Raw genomic sequence first — 27,467 nt, 5'->3', positions numbered from 1 at the left:
TCATAAGTTAAGCAGGGTCAAGCCTGATCAGGACTTACAGGGGAGAGCTCTAAGGAAAACCCAGGTGCAGCAGGTGACGCAACTTGCTCTAAATACAGTGCCACTACCCCTGCCTGGAGAGGTTCTGTGTTTCTGGAGAGGCCATGTTTCATGTGAGAAGTGAAATTTACATCTTGTCCACGTATCCTTATTAAAGATCCCAGGGCACTCTTCCCTGAGTGGTGCCTGCTGTTTCATTTAGACAGCGTGTGCTTTTTCCTATTTCAAACTGAGGTGTAGTGTTGTTTTGTGCTGTAAAACAGCTGGTGTGTTCCATGATTCATCTATGTGTAATTCATCAGTGAGGCTTCTGATTTTCAGTTCTAACCAATAAACACTCACATATACTTATATATAAAAAATAAGTGTTTATCTAGTAAACACCAGAAATGGTTACTTGTATCTAAGGGGCTTGTCTGCCCAGAGCCGTTATGTGGACTAGCAGGGTGTGATTTTTCTGAAGTGCACTAACATGTTGTGCATTAATTGGTCTATGTGGACCTTGCTGGTGGACAGTAAAGGTTCCCTAGCGTACTTTAGCGTAGGGCTGTTTGAAACACTACTACATTAAAGTTCACTAAGGTACCTAAAGAGAGTTCTGAAAAAAAAACAATTTTTCATTGTAAAACTAAAAAAATGCTAAAAATAAACCCTAAAAAATAGAATCCCCATGCATAAAGCATTTGGGGATTTTTCTACATGAATTTTTTTTTTTTAAACTCTGATAAACTTGGGTCTGTACAAGCTACTCAGTAAGACAGCTCTACCCAAAGGAGTTATAATCCTCAGAAAAGCTTCTGTAGATGGTGCTGTACAGATGTAAATGATTTACATTTTGACTTCATAGAAACCGAGCCAGGTTATGAGAAGAGGATTGTATTTAGAGAAATAGCTGGCTATGAGAAGCATGACATATGAGTGAAGATAAGTCTTGAACTAATGTCCCAGTGGTGGGCTGATCATTTGGGGATACTCTCAGTGAAAAGGTAGCGAGATGTATTGGTGCTAGTGCTCTGAGGTAACTGAACCACTGGAACGGGATAGGATAATGTGTGCAAGGGGAGGATCTCAGTGTTTGGAGAAAGGCATCATCACCAGACTTTCTCGGAGGGATTTCCACATTGTGGCCAGGCTAGACTCAGTACCAGGAGTCTTTCACACAGAATTTCAGCGCTTCTGTTCCTAGTTATAAACAGATTTGAGCAGAACAATATTGCTGGTAGTTGGCTAGTCTGCATGTGGCATTATGGGTTGACTTAAAACCTCATTGAAAATGATTTGTGAATAATGCCTTTCATTCAAGGTAGTTGCAAAAGACAGTGAAGGGGCTACACCTAAAAAAGAGAATTAATGGAGTCTTCACAGAAACTCACAACTTGTGGGCAGAGGGTTCAACTGTGTGTGTGGGCAGACAAGAAACTGACCCAGACTGAGGCCTGGTCTACACTGGGGGAGGTGCAGGAGGGGAATCAATCTAAGTTATGCAACTTTAGCTACGTGAATAATGTAGCTGAAGTTGACGTACTTAGATCTACTTACCGCAGTGTCTTCACTGTGGTAGGTCCACTGCTGATGCTCCCCTGTCGACGACTCCTACGCTTCTCACTCCAGTGGAGTGCCGGAGTTGAAAGGAGAGTGCTTGGCGGTTGATTTATCGCGTCTTCACGAGACACAATAAATCAACCCCCGCTGGATCGAATGCTCCGGAGGTAAGTGTAGACATGCCCTGAGGCAGGAAAAAAAGTAAAGCAGCAGCCAGTAAATGTGGTGTGATCCTGGAGAAGCCTAGAGAACGGTTCTGGGTCTGGTGCTTGTTAAAGAGACATGGAGCGATAAGCAAAGAAGCTATCCTGTCTTTTTTTTTTTTTTTTGGTTCCTCGTTTGGAGAAGCAGAGCTTTGATGCAATTATGTTTATTTACAAGGAACATACAAAGAAAATACCAGATTCAGTCATCAATTTCTGCTTCCATCTGAAACATCCCAGGGCCCTGAACTTTGAGTAGCTGCTCGGTTTAAAAAGGGGAACATCTGTGTGAAGCATGGGATCTGGTTTCCAGGGAGAGATTGTGGATTGATATTCCTGTTGAACTAAATTAGAGCAAGTTAAGGCAATGCTTGCAGAAATCGAAGATGGCCAAAAGCAATAACTAAAACAGGAGCTGGAGATGTCACAAAATGAATTTAAGACGACCTAAAGCAAGAGCTGGAAGTTTCCCAGAAAGGACTCAAAGATGACTTACAGGCCTGGTGGAGCAACAATTACAAAGAGCCTAGACAGATTGGGAAACCAGAAGTTTTTCATGAAAATGGGGTAAACCAGTTAGACTTTGTTCAATTTCAGGGCCCTGAACTTTAAACTAGCCACTCAGATTAAAGAGGAGCCACATGTAGTGTTGCCTTTTTCTGGAACAGAAATGCTCACCTGTGCATTTGTCTTTTGAAAAAAGGACCATTTTCCAAAGAGCAAAGTGGCAAATGTTATGGGTAAGCTATTTTAATGTCCAGTATCAACCAAACTAGGCTTTATAAAGAAGCTGCAAGCATTTCAGGACTTGCCCAAAGAAAGAAACGGAGGATTCCCACTGGGCTCAGCTTGATGGAGCTTTAACAGTTTCCTCTAGACTAGAGAATTGTTTCTCGACTTTTTTGATAACATGGACCGGCTTGCTGCCTTCCTAAACTGTGCCAGGGAGATCTCAGGGACTGTCACTGGTCCGTGGACTGGTTGTTGGGAAACACTGCTCTAAGAGTCCTCTTTCTTCTAATGCTGAGTCTCTTCCTTTGCCACAGTGCTGATTCCTCATATACTTCTGAAAGAAGGAGTCCTCCATGCAGACTAGGCCATTCAGAACAGGCGCACTAGAAGGAAAGTCTCTCTCACACACAAAACAGTCAATATAACTTTCTCTGTGAAGTCCGCCATGACTGAAAATAATGCAGGCTTAATGTGAGCTACAGGCAATTCTCCTTCAGTTCAGATGTACTGGGCCTTCGCTGGAGCAGAGGATCCTCCTGAAATCTATTTGCAGCAGAGAGACACTCAAGAAGTGCTAGGTGGCCACAGCCTTGTTTCATTGTTACTTGAGTATCTTCAAGTCATAAAACGAATTTAGGTTTGGGTAGAGTTTGCAGCCAAGTTTTGCGTCACTTTTCATTAATATTTTTACCCAGCAGGAAAACCAGCAGTTGGACATTGGTTTAGGTGGAAATGTACCACTCCCCAACTGCTTTCCCCCGCAAAAAATATTAGCATTTGTAAATGTATTTGTGTTTACATAAAATTGAATTGGCTGCTGGCTATGTAGGTTGGTTTGATTAGAAATGTATGGATTGACTTTAGTTATACTACAGCCTTTTGGAGAAAGAGTGCTCAGTCTTGAAGGATGGATGCCTGAGAGTAGCTGGCATGCTTAGGTCACCTCTGGAAATCACAGACCCTTCTGGGTCCGTGTGTTACAAAGGGGAGTCAATTAAATGTTTCCAGTTGTGGAAAAAGCAGCCTCCTCAAAATACATTAGCTCTCTCAAATATCCAATTTAAAAAAAAAGGGGGGGCGGGGGAGGGGAGGGTTTGATTGCAATTTACAATAGTCTATTCCTTTAGTTCAAAATACCCTCCTTTCACTACTGTGTGCTTGGCTCAGCATCTCCATTTGATTAGATCTGTACAGTGTGATTCTGTGTATGGTGTATTGATCTCACTAGAAGTAATTTGGTGAAGACAAAAGTGGAACTGTTGGGGCACCAAGCCCTGATTTTTTTTATTTAACAACCCCACAAGTGCTCTTCTAAACCAGACATCCTTGAAGAGTCTAATGGCCTATAGAAATGAAACATGCTTGCAGCTGGCAAAGGAGGTGCAAAAAGACTGGGCTTTTTTTAAACTTTGTTTTTATTATAGGTTCACACAAATCCTGGTACAAGGGGAAAAAAAGAGAGTAGTTATTCTACAAACCCTACCTCTCCCATTCCTGCACAGCTTTGTAGCTGTCCCCTATTTACATACCACTGCAGAGAGCAGCCATACAGAGCGAGCACAGGTTTTAAGGCCATCTGGCACACACCACTCACCTGTCCATCATTTGAGACACAATGCTACCTCTGCGTTCAGAGAGACCTGCTGTTCTCTCTATTACTGTCATTTGTTGACATCAAGAAATGGAGGTTATGGAAAACGTTGTTTGTGAATAAAACAACCACCACCTAATTGGCAGCTGCCTTCTGTCTAGTTCCCTTGTTTTGGGGGAGGATATGTGTGTGTAATTCTGTCCTTACAGTTCTCTGTGGTCCTGTTGTAAATTGAGAGAGTGACAGACCTGATCACAAAACCAAGCTTTTAGCCATTTTGGCTTAAATGCTAGGCTAGTGTTCCTGACCTTTTTGCTGATGCTAATAGTTCTTTCCTAGTTTCCCATGGTCTGCAGGAAATTAATCATGATGGATTTTACTATGGTAAAATGACTTCAGAGATTCTAGTTTAGTTGTACTAGGAAAATTATTTTTGAGTTTTCACTGAATAATTGCAAAGTGAGGATGGGTACAATTGAATGAGTGCAACAGCAATGAAAAATGCAGGTAGAGGCATGAATTCGTAGAATTATAGAAATGTAGGGCTGGAAGGAACCTCAAGAGGTCATCTTATCCAGCCCCCTCATGCTGAGGCAGGATTAAGTATACCTAGACCATCCCTGACAGCTGTTTGAAGGTTTTTAAGAACAGGTTAGACAATGACAGATTCTGTAATCTCCCTAGGTGACCTGTTTCAGTGCTGAACTAAGTTACAAAATTTTTCTGGAGATCTAATCTAAATCTCCTTTGCTGCAGAACTAGCCAGTTACTACATGTACTAGCATCAGAGGACGCAAAACACAATCAATTGTCATTCTCTCCATAACGGCCCATAACATATTGGAAGACTTATGTCCCCGCTCAGCCTTCTTGTCAGATGAAACATGCCCAATTCTTTCAACTTTCCACATAGGTCATGTTTTGCAAGCTTCTTAACATGTCTGTTCTTTTCTGGATTCACTTCAGTTTGTTCACATCTTTCTTAAAGCGTGGCACTGTACAGTGGACCCAGTGCTCCAGCTGCAGCCACACCCGCACTGCATAGAACAGGACAGTTATCTCCCATGTCTTACTTACAACCCTCTGGTTAATACATCCCAGAATGACATTTGTCCTTTTAGCATCACACTATTGACTCATATTCAATTTGTGATCCACTGTAACCCCCAGATGCTTTTCTGCAGTATTGGTGCCTAGCCTATTATTTTCCATTTGTGCATTTGATTTTTTCCTTTCTAAGTGCAGTACTTTTGCACTTGTCTTTATTGAATTTCATCCTTATTGTACAAGGGGAGACAAAAGCTTTAATCGGACATTCTGAAAATAAGATAAAAGGCACATCAAGTGGACTAAGTCCATTAAAATGACAATATCCCTAGATAGAAGCAATCGACTTAATAAGCAGGGCTAGCATAGCATAACATAAATGTCTTGTTATAGCACCATAAGCCTACAGGGGGTGCTTTACAGGCAAAGCCAATGATAACACACAGTGGCTGCAAGCTAGAAGGCTAAAATGGCAGCACTTCCAAAGATGGGAGTCAGAGAATCAGAAGACAAGTCTTAGGCCTTGTCTACACTACAGTGGGAGATCGATCTAAGGTACGCAACTTCAGCTGTGTGAATAACATAGCTGAAGTCGACATACTTAGATCTACTTACCGTGCAGGGGCAGCGAGTTGTATGGGTGTGTGGTGCCCATGCTCCACTAATATGAGAGCATAGGGGCCCGGCTCCACCAAAGTTCGGAGTAGGGTCTCTACCCAGGCCCTGCCTGCCACCCTCAGGCAATTTAAAAGGGCCTGGGGCCCCCACTGCCAGTGCAACGGGGCTAAGGCAGTTTCCTGCCCACTCCGCTTCCGGAAGTGGCCGGCCTGTCCCTCCTACACCCCAACCCCCTTCCCCAGTCCAGATCCCACACCCAAACTCCCTCCCAGAGCCTTGGGGAGGGGGTGGGACTTGGACCCATTCTGGGGCACGACCAAAAATTATACAAACCTGCCGCCCCTGTTACCGCGGGGTTCACACTATGCTATGGAGTCATAGATTAAAGTTATCACCAAAAGAATAGGTTTGCGGTGGGTGAGAGCAAGAAACAGATGTACCTGTTACTATTGATTGTATAGTGGTTCTATGATTCTATGGTGACAGGAGAGTGTTCTGTGGTCGATTTCGCAGGTCTTCACTAGACCCGCTAAATCGACCACTGATGCATCAATCGCCGCGTGTCGATCCCCCAGTAAGTGTAGACAAGCCCTTAGTTTTAGGTTAACTTCCAACTTGAAATGCTCACAAACCCTGTTCGTAGTGCTCACACTTTCAAGTTAAGTAATTGATCCCCCACATCAATTAAAATATTTTATTTTAAACCCAGAAAGTTAAGAAATTTGCAATCTATCAAAAGGTAAATTGCCCAAAGGAGCCTGTGCAAACACTTCCAGCATGGATTACAGCACAGAATTTACTGTCATTCCACTGTGACTTTACTGCTGTTAACAAAGTCATTATATACCCTAATATAGTCAGAACTAGACTGCCCAGTGCTTACACTACAGCCACAAATTGCATTTCCTGACTAATTCATCTAAAACATAATATTCACACCATAAAATCAACATTAAGAGTGTGAAGGGAACCCATACCCAGCAAAGAAACATAAGGTCAAAAGTCTCTATTTTATTACCCAGTATTTTGTGCTGCAGTGATCCTGATTTTGTTCATTATGTCGTTAAATCCTCCAATTTACCTGTTTAACTGAAATCCTCAAGGAATGCTCTGATGTACCCCAACACACAACACAATGCTAGAGGTGCTTTTTGCCCAGCATGCCTGGTACAGTAGGCAGCAAATTGTTTAATACTCAGTAATAAATACTTAGCACCATATAGTGCTTTCCACCTCCAAAATGCTGAAAAATGTTAATCAATCAGTCCTTGCCCTGGACCCTGTGAGGTGGTATAAGGTTATTATATAGACAGGGATACTGAGGCCCAGAAAGGCTAAGTGACTGACTCAGGGTTCTGCACATTGCAAGTTAATGATAGATTGCATTAGACGGCATTTAACTTTACCTTGCTCGGGATATGTAGTTTGCATAGATATAGCATCATTTAAGTTTCATTTCATGATAGTTGAAATAAGTTGTGCAGGAACACTGTGTCCATGAATGAGCAATTGTGGTGTATTCTCAGAAGTGTTGTAGACCATTTAATTTCCTCATGTTTCCTCCTCCTTTCAGCCAGATAGCATTTTGTCAGGGGAAAGGCATTGCAGCAGATAGGTTCCCTGCTAGGCCAGTCACAGATCAGGGTTGTACTGCTTAACGTGATTAATACATTTTACCTCTTTATGCACAACCCAGTGTTTCACATAAATATTTTGACACCTCTTACTGTGCCTAGTTAGAAACTGCAAATATAATATACAAGGACTAAAGCTTCCAAACCCAGTGTTTTACATTTGCTCATAAAACTGTAACTCCTAGATGGTGGGCTGCTACTGAGATCTCTGGGGCACAGGGTACAAAGAGGTGAGCACCAGCCCCTCTGGTAGCACTGAGCACACCAAAAGCTCAAACATTATAAAAGTTAAGGGGCCAGATTGAGCTCAGTCTGGAATTTCATAAGTTCAGTGACGTATATTTATTAATGTAGTTCTGAAAATGGGGTAAACAGATTCCAAGGCCAGAAGGGACCATTACATCGTCCTTTAAAGAGCAGCAACTAAGTAATTTAGCATTTAAGAATTAAGATCTTCATTTACAAGTAGACTGAGATTGATTGGCAATAAAAGTCTTGCTGCTGTGATATTAATGGACATGATTGACTGCTCTAAGGACTGACTGACTGACTGTATATCACCATGCCCTCAGCTATAGTTTACTATGAAAGTGATCATGCAGAGTAAGAGACGGATTTGGGGAGCACCGAGAAAGGTTGTTAGGCACTGAAGGTGACTGGTGAGTTGCTAGTGGCACCGTTACTTTAAAATGGGTATAGCATTTTCTAGTATAGGTGCAGGCCTGGATGAGTGAAGACAGTAAAAGCTCAGACAGGTCCTTCCAGTAAGTGAGGTCAATAGTAGTAGGTAAGAAGCCACAGGCCATAAGCAAGCAGAAAAATGAGGAAAGACAAAGGAATCATTGGCAGGCCACTTTCCACCTGGAAATCTGTTGAGACAAGGGCTGGTGATTGGATGTGTGAATGTAATGAATTTATGTTTTCCTTCCAAACAAGGTAGGTCCGGCTTCACTCAGGCCTCTACTTTACAAGGAAACAAACATTTCTTTGCCTAACCAAAGCACGCAAGGAATGCCCCTTTGAAACTGCCTAGAGCCAAGTCAGTAGCGATCCAGGAACAGAAAGAAACAGTATGCACGCTGGTTGGTGGCTGTGAACATAAATTTGGGTAAGCAATTAATTAATGCTTAACTAATAAGGATTTCATCCAAACATCTCCAAATGTGGGTTTCCCCCTTCATTACCTTTCTGTATATTCAGCATGCACAAACTGTACATGTGTAGAGATGTATTCTGGGCCAACTCAAAGGTAAGAACCTCACTGGACTTGTCTAGACTAGAGTAAAAGGTGCATTAGCTAAAACTGTTTTAAGTAACATTTTGAAAACTTTAGATTAAGCAAATTGAATTTTAACATGCATTAGCTGGTAGAGATGAACCCTAGCGGGAGTTTAGGCTTTAACTCAACCAGCTAGTTAAGTACACACTGTCTTGTTTACACGAGACTAACATGTTTGCTAGAATGTGTTATCATCACACCTTTAAATCCTAGCCTAGATAAGGCTTTAGAGAGCCTGAATGTAAATTGGGGTAATTTACATGCTGAAGGGGGCAGACCAAGATGTAAAATTACAGGAATTTAAAATAATCTCTAAATCCAGCCCATCGAGCACAGGGGATTTCTCCCCTCAGAAGTTTGCTTTTTCTCCTTTGAAAAGTAACAGCTCATTCTGTTGGGTATTTCAGCATTTATGGAAACATTTATTTCAGGGAAAGAAATCTTGATTATCTTTGCAGTGCTGATCACACAGGCTTTTTTTTTTTTTTTTTAAACCCCACACACAATATGCTGCACTGGCAACTACTCGTTTCAGGTTTTTGGTTTTTCTAAAAAATTAAGGAAGTAGGATTACTAAGAAATTCTGAACAATACTGGAAGAGTATGGACTAAAAACACTATCCAGACATAAAACATCTTTCTCACTTTCCATTCTCATTCACAGTAGATCAGTTCTCTTAGCACTCTCTACCTTCAGCCAAATTTGTTTGCTTACTTAAGAAAGTAGCTTTCTAAAAAGTCAAGGACTTTGATTAGATCCCCATCTTCATTAGCAAAGTGCATCAGGAATTAAGAGATGGAAAAGAACTATTCGATCAGACTTGTCCTCTAGCTCAAGTGGATTATTCCATATAGTTAGGCGAGGTAGAATTCAGGGTGGTTTTATTTATTTATTTTATTTTTTAGTAATTTCAATGGATAATACCAGTGTTTATTTTTAAGCATTTTTATTGCTTTAAATTTTCACAGTTGTAAAAAATTATGGGGCGGTGGAAGAGAGAAGAGATCAAACAATCATCATTTAATGACAGTAGATGTTGAGATTCAATAAGTTTAAAGCTTTATAACCATTAAAACAAATTGTCAACATCACATGTCAATACACAAAGTAAATATCCTTAAATCAAACTCTAATGAAAGTTCTCAAGCAGCATTTTTCTTATTTTGCCCATCTGTAAATTTCAGTTATGGAAGTTTTGTTGGTTTGTATGTGTAGAGTGAAATCAACATTTACAGATAAAAATCTAATCCTCCCAAGCCCTTATTCAGTTTGGTTTCAATAGATTTAAGCAGCCAGGCTTCCACTAGTTGTCTAGAGGACTATATTCAATAGTCCAAGAGCTCATTTAGGAAACTTTTCCTTGGGTAGCTAATTTTCCTTTTGTTTTAGCTGCACCCCTTGAACAGACCCAACAGAAAGAAACTTTGTGCTTGTGATTAAACCAATGCCTTCAAAGCTTATCTATCACCATCTTAAAAAAAATGTTTTAGAATGCACTTCCTGAATTTTCAAACATTTCCCCAATACTTCAGCTGTTTAATCTTTTTTTCTATTTTGAATTCGGTATATAATTTATCTGCCAAAGTTATGCATAGTTTGTCCATTAGGGAATGTATAATATATTGTAGCAAAACAGGAAACTCGTAGCAAAATTTAATCCTATTAAACAGTAAAAACCAACATTTGTTTTTAGACCAAATATAAGCATGTTCCCATTTTACTTTGAACATAAATGGAGTTCCAGGTGTTGAATCAGACACCAGGACGCTATTCAGGTACTTTTAAAAAAAAGTAAGTTCACACCATAGCTTGGCACTTTGGTAATGTGTGAGATAACCTTTGTGATCACGGACTTCAGAAGATGCAAGTGGCTAGTACTGTATATGCATGTAGGTTTTGTACATTCTCTATTCTGGTTTCATTCTACTCTTCCTCTTGCTGACTCCTATCCTCAGCCTGCAGGACATGGTATACTGTAGGTGTCCGGCACCTCCAAAGGAGTGAGGGGAGTCTATAAAAAAGTCATAGTCCACATCCAGATTAGACAGGACACCTCCACGATGTGTCTGATGTCCTTGGAGCAATGCCACCATCTATATGCTTGTGGTGCCTCATGAACGTTACAGAACACAGCTCCTGGTTCAACCTGCCTGATCTTAAATTCTGAGGGTTGCAAAAAGAGGAGAATTGATACATCTTGTGTCTTATTGGGAATGCTGCAAATCAGTGTAGTAGAAGTGTGTGCTCTGGCAGAACACGAAACACTACTTCCACATATCCAGCTAACTTGGAGAGTACATCAACAGATAGGCCCTTGGGAGTTTGCATAAAAGTAAAGAACTCATTCACTTCCTTCAAATGAAACTAACACACCCAGTGCTCTCTGTTAAACAGAAGCAATACTTCTTGGTAAGACAGCCCGGAGCTCTTCCTCTCACATCTCCTTTTGATTTGAAGGCTATAACATGTCCTTCTTGTGGTTTGTTTGTTTTTTTTTTTTTCCAAGAGGGCAGCATCATAGCGGACAAAAGTTTGGCTAATAAGACAAAACATGCTGACCTCAGTAAGCAGAGTTCAGTCTAGGGAATGGTGACTTGTTTGTGTAAATCTCTCTCTTTTTACATTGCTGTAGACGTGCCCCCATGTTAAAGTTTAGAGTCAGAATTGAATCTGATATTCTACAGCAGTGGTTTTCAACTGGGGGTGTCTGCAGACCTTATCTGAGGGGTCCATAAAAGGTTGTAATTACCATACAACAATGGTTTTCAAGGAAGAAAGGAAAGCAGCAGAATACTGACCTGGTCTTCAGAAAAGCAGACTTTGACTCCCTCAGGGAACTGATGGGCAAGATCCCCTGGGAGCATAACATGAGGGGGAAAGGAGTCCGGAGAGCTGGCTGTATTTTAAAGAATCCTTATTGAGGTTACAGGGACAAACCATCCCGATGTGTAGAAAGAATAGTAAATATGGCAGGCAGCCAGCTTGGCTTAACAGTGAAATCCTTGCTGATCTTAAACACAAAAAAGAGGCTTACAAGAAGTGGAAGACTGGACAAACGACCAGGGATGAGTACATAAATATTGCTCGGGCATGTAGGAATGGAATCAAGAAGGCTAAATCACACCTGGAGTTGCAGCTAGCGAGGGATGTTAAGAGTAACAAGAAGGGTTTCTTCAGGTATGTTGGCAATAAGAAGAAAGCCAAGGAAAGTGTTGGCCCCTTACTAAATGAGGGAGGCAACCTAGTGACAGAGGATGTGGAAAAAGCTAACGTACTCAATGCTTTTTTTGCCTCTGTCTTCACGAACAAGGTCAGCTCCCAGACTACTGCACTGGGCAGCACAGCATGGGGAGGAGGTGGCCAGCCCTCTGTGAAGGAAGAAGTGGTTCAGGACTATTTAGAAAAACTGGACGTGCACAAGTCCATGGGGCCGGATGTGTTGCATCCGAGAGTGCTAAAGGAATTGGCGGATGTGATTGCAGAGCCATTGGCCATTATCTTTGAAAACTCATGGCTATCGGGGGAAGTCCCAGAAGATTGGAAAAAGCCTAATGTAGTGCCCATCTTTAAAAAAGGGAAGAAGGATGATCCTGGAAACTACAGGCTGGTCAGCCTCACCTCAGTCCCTGGAAAAATCATGGAGCATGTCCTCAAGGAATCAATTCTGAAGCACTTAGACGAGAGGAAAGTGATCAGGAACAGTCAGCATGGATTCACCAAGGGAAAGTCATGCCTGACTAATCTAATTGCCTTCTCTGATGAGATAATTGGTTCTGTGGATGAAGGGAAAGCAGTGGACGTGTTATTCCTCAACTTTAGCAAAGCTTTTGACACGGTCTCCCACAGTATTCTTGTCAGCAAGTTAAAGAAGTATGGGCTGGATGGATGCACTACAAGGTGGGTAGATTGGCAGGCTCAACGGGTAGTGATCAATGGCTCCATGTCTAGTTGGCAGCCGGTATCTAGCGGAGTGCCCCAAAGGTCGGTCCTGGGGCCGGTTTTGTTCAATATCTTCATTAATGATCTGGAGGATGATGTGGATTGCACCCTCAGCAAGTTAGCAGATGACACTAAACTGGGAGGAGTGGTATATACACTGGAGGGTAGGGATAGGATACAGAGGGCCCTAGACAAATTGGAGGATTGGGCCAAAAGAAATCTGATGAGGTTCAACAAGGACAAGTGCAGAGTCCTGCACTTAGGACGGAAGAATCCAATGCACCGCGACAGACTAGGGACCGAATGGCTAGGCAGCAGTTCTGCAGAGAAGGACCTAGGGGTGACAGTGGACGAGAAGCTGGATATGAGTCAACAGTGTGCCCTTGTTGCCAAGAAGGCCAATGGCATTTTGGGGTGTATAAGTAGGGGCACTGCCAGCAGATCGAGACAAATCGACGTGATCGTTCCCCTCTATTCGACATTGGTGAGGCCTCATCTGGAGTACTGTGTCCAGTTTTGGGCCCCACACTACAAGAAGGATGTGGAGAAATTGGAGAGGGTCCAGCGAAGGGCAACAAAAGTGATTAGGAGTACTTGTGGCACCTTAGAGACTAACCAATTTATTTGAGCATAAGCTACAGCTCACTTCATCCGATGAAGTGAGCTGTAGCTCACGAAAGCTTATGCTCAAATAAATTGGTTAGTCTCTAAAGTGCCACAAGTACTCCTTTTCTTTTTGCGAATACAGACTAACACGGCTGTTACTCTGAAAAATGATTAGGGGACTGGAACACATGAGTTATGAGGAGAGGCTGAGGGAACTGGGATTGTTTAGTCTACGGAAGAGAAGAATGAGGGGGGATTTGATAGCTGCTTTTAACTACCTGAAAGGTGGATCCAAAGAGGATGGATCTAGACTATTCTCAGTGATAGCAGATGACAGAACAAGGAGTAATGGTCTCAAGTTGCAGTGGGGGAGGTTTAGGTTGGATATTAGGAAAAACTTTTTCACTAGGAGGGTGGTGGTGGAATCCCCTTCCTTAGAAGTTTTTAAGGTCAGGCTTGACAAAGCCCTGGCTGGGATGATTTAGTTGGGATTGGTCCTGCTCTGGGCAGGGGGTTGGACTAGATGGCCTCCAGAGGTCCCTTCCAACTCTATGGTTCTGTGATTCCTGGGAGTCCACACCTCCATTCAAAAATTTTTAGGGGTCCACAAATGAAAAAAGGTTGAAAACCACTGCTCTAAAGATTTGTTCTATCCCAGACTTGATGCTCTAGTTTGAGCTTCTCTCCATTTTTTTACTGTACTGAGTGGCAATTTCAGTTAATATACCCAGTGACAAAGGAGCATTGATTGATGGCTGTATGTATTTAATAATGTACCAAGGACCATGCTGTCTGGGTACTGTTAATGATTTTGCTGATGGAGCATCTGGAATCCATTATAAAATTTGCATTTTATAACAGATTCCAGTTTTCTTCCTTTTGGGAGACCATTATTAAAAATAAACATTGCAAGGCAGAGAACTGGGTTTGAGTGCATGTACCTTTCACCCTTGGAGAGGTAGGCACAAATCATTCACATGAGAGAGAGAGATGATTGTGGCACAAACTAAATTATGGAGAATGAGAACAAAGTCAACTCACTTCAGCACAACATCGAAATAGGGTTCAGTGGATTGGAGTTGGTCAAAAAACTGAAACTTTTCACAAGAAAAAAATCACCCCATTTTGTCATCGGAAAAATTAAAATTGAATTTTTGACTGGCTCTGAGGATACAGCACCAGGGGACTGTTACACCTTCAGACTGAAGTATAATTGCATGTGTACACTTGCATAATGCTAGCACTTTCACCAGCACTAAATTCATTTTCTGTAATTAAAAAAGCTTTATTGTTGCAAGACAGACAATAGCAGATACAGAGCAAGAAAGGATTTTGGACGTAGGGCTCAAGACTAGCTGAGAGATCTCCCTCTTTTTCTGAAACCTTGGCTCACTCCTTGGAGCTACACCAATAGCAGCTGGGATATCTCTAAGTGTGACTAACCTTGCTATACTACTGAAGTGGTGTGCAAGAACCACAATACACAATTTTATCTTTGAAAGTACAGTGTTCATTTCAGGAAAAAATAGGGGTACATGTCCCATGATTCAGGCATAATTTCAATTCCAAACTGAATTTAAATAGTACCAGTTTGACTTTGTCTCCTTGTTCAACACATTCCGTTGTTATTGGCATTGTAAGATCTAATCTATATAGTTTAGCTCCTAATTACCAATTATGAACATCTCATAACTATGGAACTTTACATTCAGCATATAGCTACTGCAGGTGAAGAATCAGTCAAAATACATTTACTTTAGAGGACATTCTTTACTTCTCATACCACTGTAGCAGTGTGCAGTACCATATGCATGGGACTTAAGAGCAAAGAAACTTGTTTAATTGATAAAAGTGACAAATCTACTGTAACCTCAATATTAGGAAATAAAGTTTTGTGAGGTTAAACTAGAGTTGCTTACAAAAGAAATTGCTAAACTTGAACTCTGCAGAAGTGCTAGCTCCAATGACTGGCAGAAAATACTACCCACTTCCCACCAACTTTAAACACAATTTGAAATCACTGGCCCAGTGCTGAGGTTCCCCCTCCCCCCCCCCATTCACATTTCATAAACAGCAGAAACAGTGCAGATCAACATGACCTGCTGGAATAGTCAGAGAGGAATTCAAACTTTAGTCTGATTGGTTTAATTTTTTTTTTTTAGCAGGAGGAAAAAGAATAAAGTTACAAGAGTCTTTTAATATTTTCACAATGTTAAACTAAAACTGAGCACTAGGCTACATGTGTAAGTAAATCTAGAACACAAAAGGGTTAAATAAGATTTTCTTTAAAGATACAAGAACTTAAGCTTTCTTTACGTTTAACAAACTTCACAGAACAGATACTGCAGAAGGAACAACCCCTCCCCCCACTTTTTTTTAAAGTGAATATTGCCCATAATCCACATGAACTTTGAGTAGTGTTCTCTTAAGAGCCACCTTGAAACCAACTGTGCATTTATAACAGGGTTAAAGGAGTAGGAGGGATAAACAGCATCATCAGTATTAATGCAGAGGAGTCTTGTGTGTCAATCAGAATGTCCACCAAAGACTATGCTATGATTTTAGAGGAAAAGAAAGTGCGTATCTCAGCAACAGCTGAAATCCATGGTTTTTAAACTCTTCATGGCAAGTGTTAAAAATATCCTCAGATTGCCTTGTCACCAGGATGGAGTGGGACCATTTCCTGAAAATACAGCTGGAAATTTTGTTGCTGATTCCATAACCTTGAATAATAAAAAAATAGTTTGGTTTACATAGCTTGCATTTTACAAATGATGGAACATTTCTGATTTACTTCATGATTAAATCACACTAATACAGTCTGATGCTGAGTGTATTTTTAAAAAAATGTCTCATTAAATGGTTTGATCTGGCTACCAAACTAAAAATTAATTTGGCATGTATGAAATTATTTACCTTTAACACATGCAGAAAAAAGGAGGACTTATTTAAGCTCTCTTTCCCCACACACTATTATTGGAGTGACAGTATGCTACTTCACCCCTTGGAAGTTTTACACAAGCCCAATTTTTCAAAACTATACAAAATCCTCCCACCCCTCCCAGTTTTTCTACTAAACTACCTGATTGTTAATGCTTTACTAACTTGGGTCAGGGAACCATATCCACATAGGACTACTGAGACAAATCAGCATGAATCCTCTTGACCTGCATAAACTTTGTCTGCAGCAGGAGACATGCTGATTTTTTTTTCTTTCTCTTTTTTTTTTTTCTGCTACAAACTAACAAGATCTGTGCAGTTCAGCTCTATGTGGCTCAGTGTGAAAGCGCACATAAGTCTAAACAACAGATCCAAAGTTTTCTATTCCATGTAATGCATTTCACATTCACTTGCTTTGCAATATATGCGGGCAGAGATTTTCATGAGAGCATCGAGCTGCATAGAAACAAGGCTGACATAGCCCATTTGATTATCTTGTTAAAACTCAAGCTGATGAGGGATGCTTTCCTGGTTGTTCCCCAATACTGTTACTGAATTCTGTTTGCTACAATATGTCCTTTCCCCCCCCAATATATATGTCTAGCTACAGAAAGTCAGTCTGTAGAATCCAGCCTTGGCTACTGTGCTGTGAATTAGCCTTATTTGATCAATTATCAGATACCTGCACTTAGCAAAAGGCAAACAAGAGCCAATCAGGTTTCGGCCGGTGGGAATGGCAGCACTGGTCAGCATACATAACAACCGTGGAATCTGGTCAGACAACGCTTAGAAATTCTATGGATGCCATGTAGAGAATATACACTGTTTACTGCTCTAGGATGGAACCAGCTTTAAAATGAGATCACCATAATTTAAATGAAGAAAAATAGGATCTCTGCAGCAAGTTAGATATAAATTTTTTTCATAAGAATCTCTGTCCTCCTCTCTTTTTGGCTTCCTGGGAAGAATCAGAAAGATGTTCCCTCCCCAACAGAATCCCTGATGCTGGTGACATTGCCCAACCTCAAAAGCCACACGTGATGAAGGCACGGATGACCAGTCAGGTCTTCCGGGCTTAGCAGCTACCACTGCTGCTTTTAGTGGAGTTTCACCTCTTCAGGATTAACTAGAAGTGAAGAGGTGAAAGGCTGCACATTAAACACAGTTTGTCTGAAAGCCGTGTGCATAGCAAACTTTTACACCAGCTTCTACTCAGCTATTTATTTTAACTCTGCAGCTGGAAGGTTTCCAGCATAAGGCTTTTAGAGTTTGACTCCAGCAATAACAGAAGCCTTTGGATTTTTTGTTTTGTTGTGTTTTAAATCCACTAGCCATGCTCAAAAAAATATTTCTTCATGTTTTAATTTTATACATTGGCTAGCAGGCACCTTTGTAACCAGCCAGAAATCAATTTCAACCACCATCAACCCCTAAACTACAGTACCAGGACGGTTGGCTAAAGAAAGGAAACTGATTGGCTGTAGTCTGAAACTTGCCCAGTACAAGGTGTCTGGCTGACTTTGTCCTAAATAAGGCTAACATTAGTGAACTAAGAACAGCATTTGGTTGCAGAGTGTCGCACTCAGGAACACCCTTCGCCGATGCGCTGGCATGATCTCCCTACTTTCCGGTCCAGTTTCACCATTTTCATAATGGCTTCCTCGCGCCCACGTCCCATGTGGTCAAACGTGCAGTCATGTTGTTCGGGCAGGCGATGTAACATACAGAACACATAACCTGCCAAGGAGAAGGAAAGAATGTGTTGTGTTAAGGACTCCCTTGAAATGGCTGAATCCTATGTCACCCAGGAGAACAGCATTATGCTGGGTATTAGTGGGGTTTCAAGATCAATGAAAACTTCACGTTTTCATTTGTTTTCATGATATTGTCACAAATATTGGTATGAATAACTTTAAATTCCATGCTGTTTTGTATCATACACATTCAATGGGAGACAACATAGTTTACACCTACATTTACAGAATTTTCTATGGCATATCTGAGTTGGAGTCATATATTAGTAATTTATTCTTGCAACCCACCCCTCTGTGAGGAAGGAAGTTTCCTATTTTACAGATGAGACAGAGTAAAACCAACATTTTCTAAATTAGTCTGATTTTGGATGCCCAGCTTGAAATACCTAGGGTCTGATTTTCAGAGGCATTGAACACCCTCAGCTTCCTTTGACTTCTTTTGGAGTTGTGGGTGCTGAGCATGCTGTCCATGGTGTCACAGTTTGGGGACCCAAATACCACAGCACTCAAAATCAGAAGTTATTTTAAAAATGTTGACTCTGTTAGCACCACCAACCCTGTGACTGAGCTGGAAAAAGAACCCAGATTTCCCCAGTCTAGTTGTACTGAATGCCATTCTCTTTTTTGAGGGTGTCCTCACTCTCTGTCAGAACCCAGAGGATTCCCTTCCTCACGATGCTATGTCATGCCATTATCCTTCTGACTGTGGGTCAGTCTTCTCTCTCCCTTCCTTCCTCTCCCAGCTACTTAATACCATTCAGGCATCCAGAGCCCTGCACTTCAATGATAAAAGGCAGCCTTTTTTTCCCCCCAAAGGGGAAGAATAAAGCCTCTTCAGCACCCAGTCTTTTCAATCTAGGGAGAGACTGGAAACCGAACTCTCATCTCGGGACGTGGGCTGAACATCAGAGTGAGTATAAAAGTCTTGACTTCAGATCCCGTCTCTGACACAGATACTTGGTAACTTTGAACAAATCTCCTCTCTGCGTCCATTTCCCTATCAGTAAAATGAGGATAATAATTACCTCACAGGGACATTGTAAGTAGTGTTTCTAAAGGCCTTTGCAAGTGAAAAGTGCTGTATGATGGTAAGTAGTAGTAGGCTGATACAGTATGGCAGAACAGCAGCACACAGCTACCAGGATGGCATAATCCACTGCGTTTGAAAAGTAGTACAATATAATGTATGCCAACAATATCCCTCCTGCATGATAGCTCAAAGGACATCATTCTGCCTCCCACAGAACACTTAGCTAGTGCCTCTCCATAAGCAATCAGAACAGATTAAAACCACAATTATTTCAAGCTTCTAAAACAGGGGTTCTCAAACTTCATTGCACCATGATCCCCTTCTGACAACAAAGATTACTACACGACCCCAGAAGGGGGGACCAAAGCCTGAGCCCACATGAGCCATGCTGCCCCAGGTTGGGGTGGGGGCAAAGCCCAAGCCCCACCACTCCAGGAAGGGGGGCCAAAGCTGAAGCCCCGCCACCCAGGGCTGAAGCGGTCGAGCTTTGGCCCCAGGTGGTGGGGCTCGGGATTCAACCCCAGACCCCAGTAAGTCTAAGCCAGCCCTGGCGACCCCATTAAAATGGTGTCACAACCCACAGTTTGAGAACCGCTGCTGTAAACCTATATTACAAGACACCACTATAGAAATGAAAGAACCAATAGATTACCTTTACATTGGTAAGATCCTTAAGAAAACCGATACAAAAAAAATCTCATGAGGGATTATTTTTGCAAAACTAACTTGAAGACAAAATGGATTTATTTTGGCTTGCAGTTTCGATGACATCTACTATAGACTTCGCTATATTTCACACCCTTACCTTGTGCAGAGCATGTATTCTCGGGATACCAGCAACAAAAATGGAGTTTCCTTTACTTATCTTATTTAACAAAACAGACAATGATTCAGCTAAATTAGGATATAAAACCTCTATCCCTTTCCCCATTTATTCTCAACTGCTGATCCACAGCAGACATATGCAGGAAGTACCAGGCACTTCCAAGGTCAGATGGTAAAGATGGTTTAAGTAAGAATGCCCTTGAGTATCAACTTAACAGGCTACTTGCCTGATCCTCTTGTGTACATTCTGGGGTAGAGAACATCTCCAACTGAGATTGGCATTTCCTTTCTCCATTTGTTGAAAATAGGACATCAGCCTGCTGAACCAGTACCAATTGGATGGCATAGGCATATAGCAACTGCCATATTGCATCAGACCTGAGGTCCATCTAGTCCAGTATCCTGTCTCTGAAAGTGGCAAGCATCAGATGTTTTACAGGAAAGTGCAAGAAACCACGCCGTAAACAGATATGGTATAATCTGCCCACCATGACGGTTTCATCCTAATCCCTGTTAGAAATTGCCTTAAACCCTGCAATATGAGGTTTCATATCCTTTCCACTTTTTTTTATATCATTAGCTAACAAGTCTGGATATTCTTGCTATCCATATAAATGTCCAATCCTTCTTTGAATCTTGCTAAAACTCTTGGTTTCAATGACATTCTGTGGCAGTGAGTTCCAGAGTCTAATTATGCATTGTGTGAAAATGTATTTCCTTTTATCAGTTTTGAATTTGTCACATTTCAGCTTCATTGACTGTCTCCTTGTTCTTGTGATACGAAGCAGGGAGAACAGAAGCTTTCACTCTATCTTCTCTAGACCAGTGGTCTCCAAATTGGGGTGCGCAGCAGGAGGAGCGCCGCCAGAATGCCACCGTCACAGTGGCGGCTGCGCTCCTGGACCTTTGATTCCTCAGTGGCACGCTGGCGGCTGCTCAGCTCTCCCTGCCCCATCTTTGGCCGCACGCCAGCAGCCGCTCTTTTTTTTTTTTTTTTTGCTTCCCCTTAGAGCTGGCCCGGGGGGGTGCGCGATCCAAAAAGTTTGGAGACCACTGCTCTAGACCATTGTTTTATGTAACTATCACGTCCTATCTTATTTTGTCTCCTTCTAAGGTAGACAATCCCATTATTTTCATGCTCCACATATCAGTTTTTCTAAGCCCCAATCATTCTCACCACCCTTTTCTGAGACCCCGCTAATGCTGCAACATCCTTTCTAAGATGAGGTGAGCAGTAATTTACACAGTATCCTACATAAAGATATTCCATCAATATTTTCTCTATTATTCTTCCATTCAATCCTCATGTCTCCTAACATGTTTTTTAAAAAAAACTACAACTGCACACTGAACAGAAATTCATCAATCTGTCCACAAAAGGTATCCAGATGCTTTTCTTGGGTGGATTCTGTTAATTTAGAGTCTCACTATTCTAGTGGGCCAGTGAATGATCTAAACTATTTTCAGCTGTCTCTTATTGCCGGGGCTTTTGCTTTTTATAAATATGTGCAAGTGAAAACAATGCCTTAAAAAACCCATATGGAAAATTTACAGACTGTTCAAACAGAATAGTGATAATGCCTACAACTGAATTCATAAAAAAAAAATCCCATCATTAAAAAACCAATATCCAATACAGGATTTTTAACATTTTAATCAAGACAAGTTTTTATATTATTAGCTTTTCTTTTACATTATGCATTGGGCTTTTTAGATAGGTAAAGGATAAAATTATCGAAAGTGCCTAAGAATTTAAATGAGCCATGCATCAGCCTATCAAAGCTAGGTTGTGAAACAACATAGTTCTGAAGAATTTTTCGCTAGTTCACAGTTGTATCATTGCTTCTGTATTCTCTCCCTGCTTCACTAGCCTTGGGAATCAGGGTGGGCACTACGTAGTCGGTTGTGTGTGGGAGTGCCCATTCCAGTCCCAGGCTCATCAACTTTGACAGCAATTACATTATTAATTTATTGCACTAGGAGAGAAGGCCAATATGTTTATCTCTACTCTTATCCTTAAAACCAGTTCAGATTTAGAGATGAAACCGTTTCCTGAGAAACAGGAGCTCCCTCTTGGTTAGAAAGCAGAGTTAGATTAATGAGCTCTTGTGGTATATTTACTGTTAAGTTCATTACTGAAAGATACTGGATATGGGTTGTCTCTCCTAAAGGATAGTACAGAAATGCAGAAGTACCTTTGCTAGTCCACTTTAACAAGCAAAAAACTTCTTGCTGGGGAAAAATATCTGTCAGCTAAGGCTAGTTTAGCAAAAGCAGAGTCATACCAAAAATACAGCAAAACAAAAGATTTCAGCTCCGGGTAGCAGATCTCAATGTGCTACACTTCATGTCAGGAATAGGCTATGAACTGTGCTGTCTACACTACATTCATCTAATGCAGCATTGTGGAAAGATGTACCGAGGCATTAATACCTTATAGGTAGGGCCCTACCAAATTCATGGTCCATTTTGGTCAATTTCATGGTCATAGGATTTTAAAAATCATAAATTTCATGATTTCATCTATTTAAATCTGAAATTTCACAGTGGTGTAATTGTAGGGGTCCTGACCCAAAAATGAGTTGTGGGAAGGTCACAAGGTTATTGTAGGAGGGGTTGCAGTGCTGCTCCCCTTACTTCTGCGTACTGCGGGCGGTGACACTGCCTTCAGAGCTGGGCACCTGGAGAGTTGTGGCTGCTGGCCAGGAGCCCAGCTCTGAAGGTAGAGCCACAGCACAGAAGAAAGATTGGCATGATGTGGCACTGCTACCCTTACTTCTGTGCTGCTGCTGGCAGGGTGCTACTTTCAGAGCTTGGCACCTGGCCAACAGCTGCCGCTCTCTGGCCTCCCTGCTCTGAAGGCAGTACCGCGATCCCCTGCAACTTCCTTTTGGGTCAAGACCCCCAGTTTGAGAAATGCTGGTCTCCTCTGTGAAATCTGTATAGTATGAAGTAAAAATCACAAAAGACAAGATTTCACGGGGGCAGACCAGATTCCATGGTGCGTGACGCGTTTTTCGTGGCCATGAATTTGGTAGGGCCCTACTTATGGGATCTTATAAGTGCAGTAAGGAGCTATTCTCTGAAATTCATCAAAACGAGGCTTCTGCTACATTAATTAGAACTTCAATGGGACACTGGGAGCTAGGACTGCACCTGGTGTGACATCTCTCTCTAGAGTACTCATGCCATTTCAAGTGATCTTGAAAATGGTGGAAGCATCATTCAAAGAAAGTCTATAAGGCAGCAAAGAACAGCTGTGAAGTCTGCCCTTCATTTTTCATTCTTCCTGAGGACTCTACTGGAGAAAGCACATTTCAGCTGGAGGTCACTAAAGCAGCTCTATGTACCTAAGATGGGAGAGCACATCAGACTTCTGTTCTTACTCTGTGTGAAAGTGAAATGCTGCTGAGTCCCTGTTAAGTAAGAAGCTGTTCACATCACTAGACAGGAATATGGAACAATAACTATTGAGAGCTTCCACCAAAGTGCTAAAAAACCCCACATTTAATTCTTCTTGACGTTTTGACTTCTGAGTTTTGAAAGCAGCTAGCTGCTAAAATACCAGCAAAGTAATACATGAAGCATTAGAAACAATTAAAATACATTGCATAGTAATTCACTAGGAAAAAGTCAGGATGGAGTTTTGGAGGGTTCTTAATTCCCTCAAATGGCATCAATTCAGTTCAATTCCTTTTCTTGTCACGATAACTCAATGGAAGGAAGTATGGTCCTGGAACATGCCCCTTTTTGCAGAGTAGGTGTTGTAGGTGTTACTGCAAGCCAACAGTTTTACCCTCATTGCAAGCCAGCAACTGAAAGCTACAGCAAGAAGGACTGGGTATTCTCTTACAGGTTTTTGGCAGATCTGTAGACCTCAATCTTCCAGTAGTAGAGTCCACTGGAGAATTTCAAGGATATTCCTGATAAATATCTATATGAGGATTTCAGTGACTAACTAGCATGTTAAACAGAAAGGGAGAAAACATTTCCAAATGCCAATCCCTGTGTTTAAGAATCCAAAAACGTGTCATGACAAGACCCTTTTTTGGGGGATATGAGCATGTCTTGAGAAGCTAGCAAGAGAAAGAAAAATTGCTCAAGTACAAGTGTCAACAAAGACTATTCTTATTAAATATTTATGTAGTACCGTAATTTGCATGGTGATTTAGAGATATTGAAGACAATGCCCCATCTCAAAGATTAAGCCTAAATTAGCAAAAAAGCAATTGCACATTGACCTAACTACCCTGGAATAACTGCTCAACTTTCAGCACTTTTAAGCTTTAGTTTTTGTAGAAATCAGAAATGTTCAGACTTACCCTGAAGTTTTCATAGCAAATGTGCCGAGTTGTTGACTCATCCACCGAAGTTAAGACAAAACCCCAAACTCCACTTTAATGGGGTTTTATTTTAGTATTTCCAAACACCTCAATTCACAGAACTGCAAAAACCTCATTAGCTTAAGCTGACAAAATACCTGACTGTAAAATGCTGTAAAAACTGTAACAATATTTTCTGGGTCATAAATTTGAAAACATTAGTAATGTTCAGAGTTGGTTCACTAGTCAAAGCGAAAGTGAGCAATTCTCTCCTGAAATACCGGTTCTAACAGCAACCTGTTAGTTTTCAAAGTTATGCACGGTGATTGTGGCCATATGCACAAACCATTCTGAAAGTTGACTCTCCCCGCCCAAAATATGTATGCAACATCGACCCTCCTACAGCCTTTGAAGGGGAAGCTTCCCTGGGTAGGTAAATGGAAGCGATGCCAAGATTCACAGCCAAAGTCAGAGTGCTTGACATTTTAAATTCAGTCCTAGCTTCACACTACTGCTGTTGTTTGTCAGCTTTATTCCTGAATGAAAAGGCACAAATTCAAAGCCACCAGAATTTGCAGCTCATGCCACTTCTGAATTTTAATTAATAACACACTTTTTCCCTCACAAATATTCTATTTGGAGCCTCTTCAAAAGTGGTCTAATAAAGCCACAGACTTATTCCTGTGCAGAATTCTGCTCCATATGTTCTGGCTTCTTTCACCTCTCTTGCAAGAAATTTTACTTTCCTGCTGATTTGAAATTCTAATCAACAGAAGTTCAAGCAGAACCTAAAAATACCTAGATGCCTTAGAGATGAAGGTACTGCAAGAATTACATGCCAAAATGCAGCATTTTCTAGTAGTGCATGTGTGTGTGTTTACATAGAATTCTATATAAAGATTATGTGCAGGCATAAAATGTAGAAACAGAGGTTAAAATATCTGCAAAATGTAAAAAGACCAATACTTTTGAAGGATCAAAATTACAGACCTATTTATATCGGCAGACAGTACATTTGTGTGCATGTCCAGATCGTAAGTACACAGAAAAAGTCTGCAAATCAAGAGCTGCTCTCGTGTGAAGCACTGAAGTTTAGTCACACACACAATCTTTGCTAAAGCATACAGAAATGGATTTTCAAGCATGTTCAGCACTTACAGCGGGGGCCAGATTTTGAGACAGCTCCACTCCCATTTAGGTTCCTAGAGATGAATGGGAACTGCTAGGTCCTGAGCTCTTGAAAATGTGACACTTAAACGTTAGACCAACTCCTTCTTTAACCTCTTCCCCCTCTTATCCACAATTAGATTTATACAGAATAAGAGTTATTGTTCAGCCACTATAGGTGCGCTTGACTTAACTCAAAACCACACTCCATTACAGCTAAACTGCAGCAATTCCGTCCCATGTAATCCCTAAAACTAATAAACAAGGTAAACTTTTGAAGGCACCTTTTCCCTTCCCACAACAATTGACCACCCTTCACAACTTCTCTTCCCCTCTCCTATTGGGGGGTGGGTCAGAGGGAGGGAGGGAAGTGAGCTTTACCATGTAAAATGTAGCGTCATCTGGTTATCCCATCCTTCCCCCATCAAACTAGTATAGAAGATAGCCAAAAATATGTCTCCAGTACCACCTTTCTGTTGCGCTTTCTGGACTCCTCCCAATCCAGAGCACGGCATAGACAACACTTGCTGCTCTGGTGGGGGATGGCCTCCTGTCCATTTAAAATGGAAAAACAGTCATCTTCATCCTTCGGGACTTCTCTGGGGCATATGATACTATAAGCCACCAGATTCCAGTACACTCTCCAAGAGGCTGGCAGGCATGAATCTAACTGCCCTGAGATGTCTCAGTTCTTTTTTATCTTAGGGTTTTGTACTGCTGCTCATCAACATAATATTGAACTTCCTCCTTGTAAAAAAAAAAAAAGTCAATAGCAAAGTCTCTATTTGACTTATGTATTTCCTGGCTCTTCTCTTTTTGGATTATAGAAAACTGCTTTGAGTGACGACGTGTTTGTGGCTGGCTGGGGGTAGTAACTGCTTTTTGGGAGTTTTTAGCTTTGTTTTTTGGGGGTAGAGGTGGGGGAAAGGGTATTCTGGAAAAGCTTTATCAAAGAAGGTTTTGAAGCACTTTCTAAAAGTAGGACAGACCCTGAATTCATCTAATCGCTGGAAATTGGTTCACAGTTAGAGCCCCTCAATTGAGAAGCTTTATCCCCAAGCTCTCACATAGTATGTGGTCAGTTTTGTGATCTGTGTTATTACAGAGGAGCAAAACTTTCTTGGCAGTTCTTAGGTGGAGCTGAGATCTGATCCACTGATTTTCTTTGAAGATAAGGACCAAGGCTTTAAATTGCATAAAAAACAGACTGGGAGCCAGTGCCAGGTCCGGCTGTAAGTACTCACATGAACCAAAACTATGCAGGAGGCAGGCAGCTGAATTTTGTACTGTCTGGGGCCTTTCTACAGTGTTCACATTCAGCTTCAGATATAGTGAATTATAGTAGTCAAGCCTTCAGGTGACTAATGCATGGATGACTGAGCCAGGTCCTCTCCTGGCAGGAAGGGGCAGAGTTTCCTAGCAAGCTGGAGGTAAAAAAGTTTGAGTCAGATGGTACCTGATTATCCAAGCTAAGTGATAGTCAAACAGTACTGTGGGGCGTTGCACCACTTCAATGAATGTACACGGTATGCTTTCAATGGAAAGGTAGATGCAGGAAGATGGAGTCTCAGCTAGTTCTTCAAAGCTTTTCCCTCTGCTGACCAGCATCATTTCTGTGTTGCCTGGGTTGTGTTTGAGCTAGCTGCTGTTTCATCCGGGAACTGAGAACTTGTAGAAATTGTTAAATCTTAGTAGTGGTAGTATCATTGGAGAATGAGGTCATGTCTATGCTAGGAGCACTTTGCTGGTATAGTTATACCAGCATACTATACCAGGAAAGTGATCCTAGAGTGTATGCCAGCAAAACTGTGCTTTGTACCTGTATAATAAAACCATCCCTTCCTGGCGAAATAATCTATACTAGCAAAACTGCTGTTTTGCTCATATAACTGCATCCATGTTAGGCACTTCTGCCAGCACAGCTATGTCAGTCAGAGATCACACCTCATTACACCACTGATATAGGTAGGCCAACAAAAGTTTGTGGTGTAGACCTGGGCTGAGATGTATTGTTGGGTGTCAGTATACTATTGGCATTGGAGCCCATGAATTCTCACTCTACCTTCATATGGTCTCAGGTAAATACTGGAGAATAGGGGATAATCTGGACATCTGCAAGATCCCATAGGTGAGGGCCTTCAGAGAAGAGAAGTAGTTACCCATCATCACTCTCTGAGTTCTGCTAGAAAGGAGCATTT

The 27,467-nt window shown here is 41.4% G+C and overlaps 1 protein-coding gene and 1 long non-coding RNA gene across 3 annotated transcripts in view; one reads left to right on the top strand and one right to left on the bottom strand.

Annotated features, from left to right (window-relative positions):
• Nucleotides 1-3,663: 3,663 nt before the first annotated feature.
• Nucleotides 3,664-27,467, top strand: part of LOC119565824 — a 58,402-nt gene continuing 34,598 nt past the window's right edge. Inside the window, exon 1 of the long non-coding RNA XR_006289764.1 lies at nt 3,664-8,514. This is a non-coding gene — a long non-coding RNA (uncharacterized LOC119565824). The remainder of the gene's footprint in view (nt 8,515-27,467) is intronic.
• ZFAND3 (zinc finger AN1-type containing 3) overlaps nt 14,719-27,467 on the bottom strand; it is a 240,902-nt gene continuing 228,153 nt past the window's right edge. Inside the window, exons 7-8 of one of the 2 annotated variants that reach the window (XM_037895531.2) lie at nt 17,796-17,908; nt 14,719-15,954 (exon numbers count right to left, since the gene is read on the bottom strand). In XM_037895531.2, the coding sequence (XP_037751459.1) occupies nt 15,889-15,954; nt 17,796-17,908 (179 nt within the window). In that variant the 3' untranslated portion in view covers nt 14,719-15,888. Of the gene's footprint in view, nt 17,909-27,467 lie in introns of both variants that reach the window. The other variant, XM_037895532.2, reaches the window with a different exon arrangement.

The sequence above is a fragment of the Chelonia mydas genome, chromosome 3 (assembly GCF_015237465.2).
Source record: "Chelonia mydas isolate rCheMyd1 chromosome 3, rCheMyd1.pri.v2, whole genome shotgun sequence".
NCBI classification, from domain to species: domain Eukaryota; kingdom Metazoa; phylum Chordata; order Testudines; family Cheloniidae; genus Chelonia; species Chelonia mydas.
The sequence above is the reverse complement of the archived record's forward strand: the minus strand, read 5'-3'. Positions and strand labels throughout refer to the sequence as shown.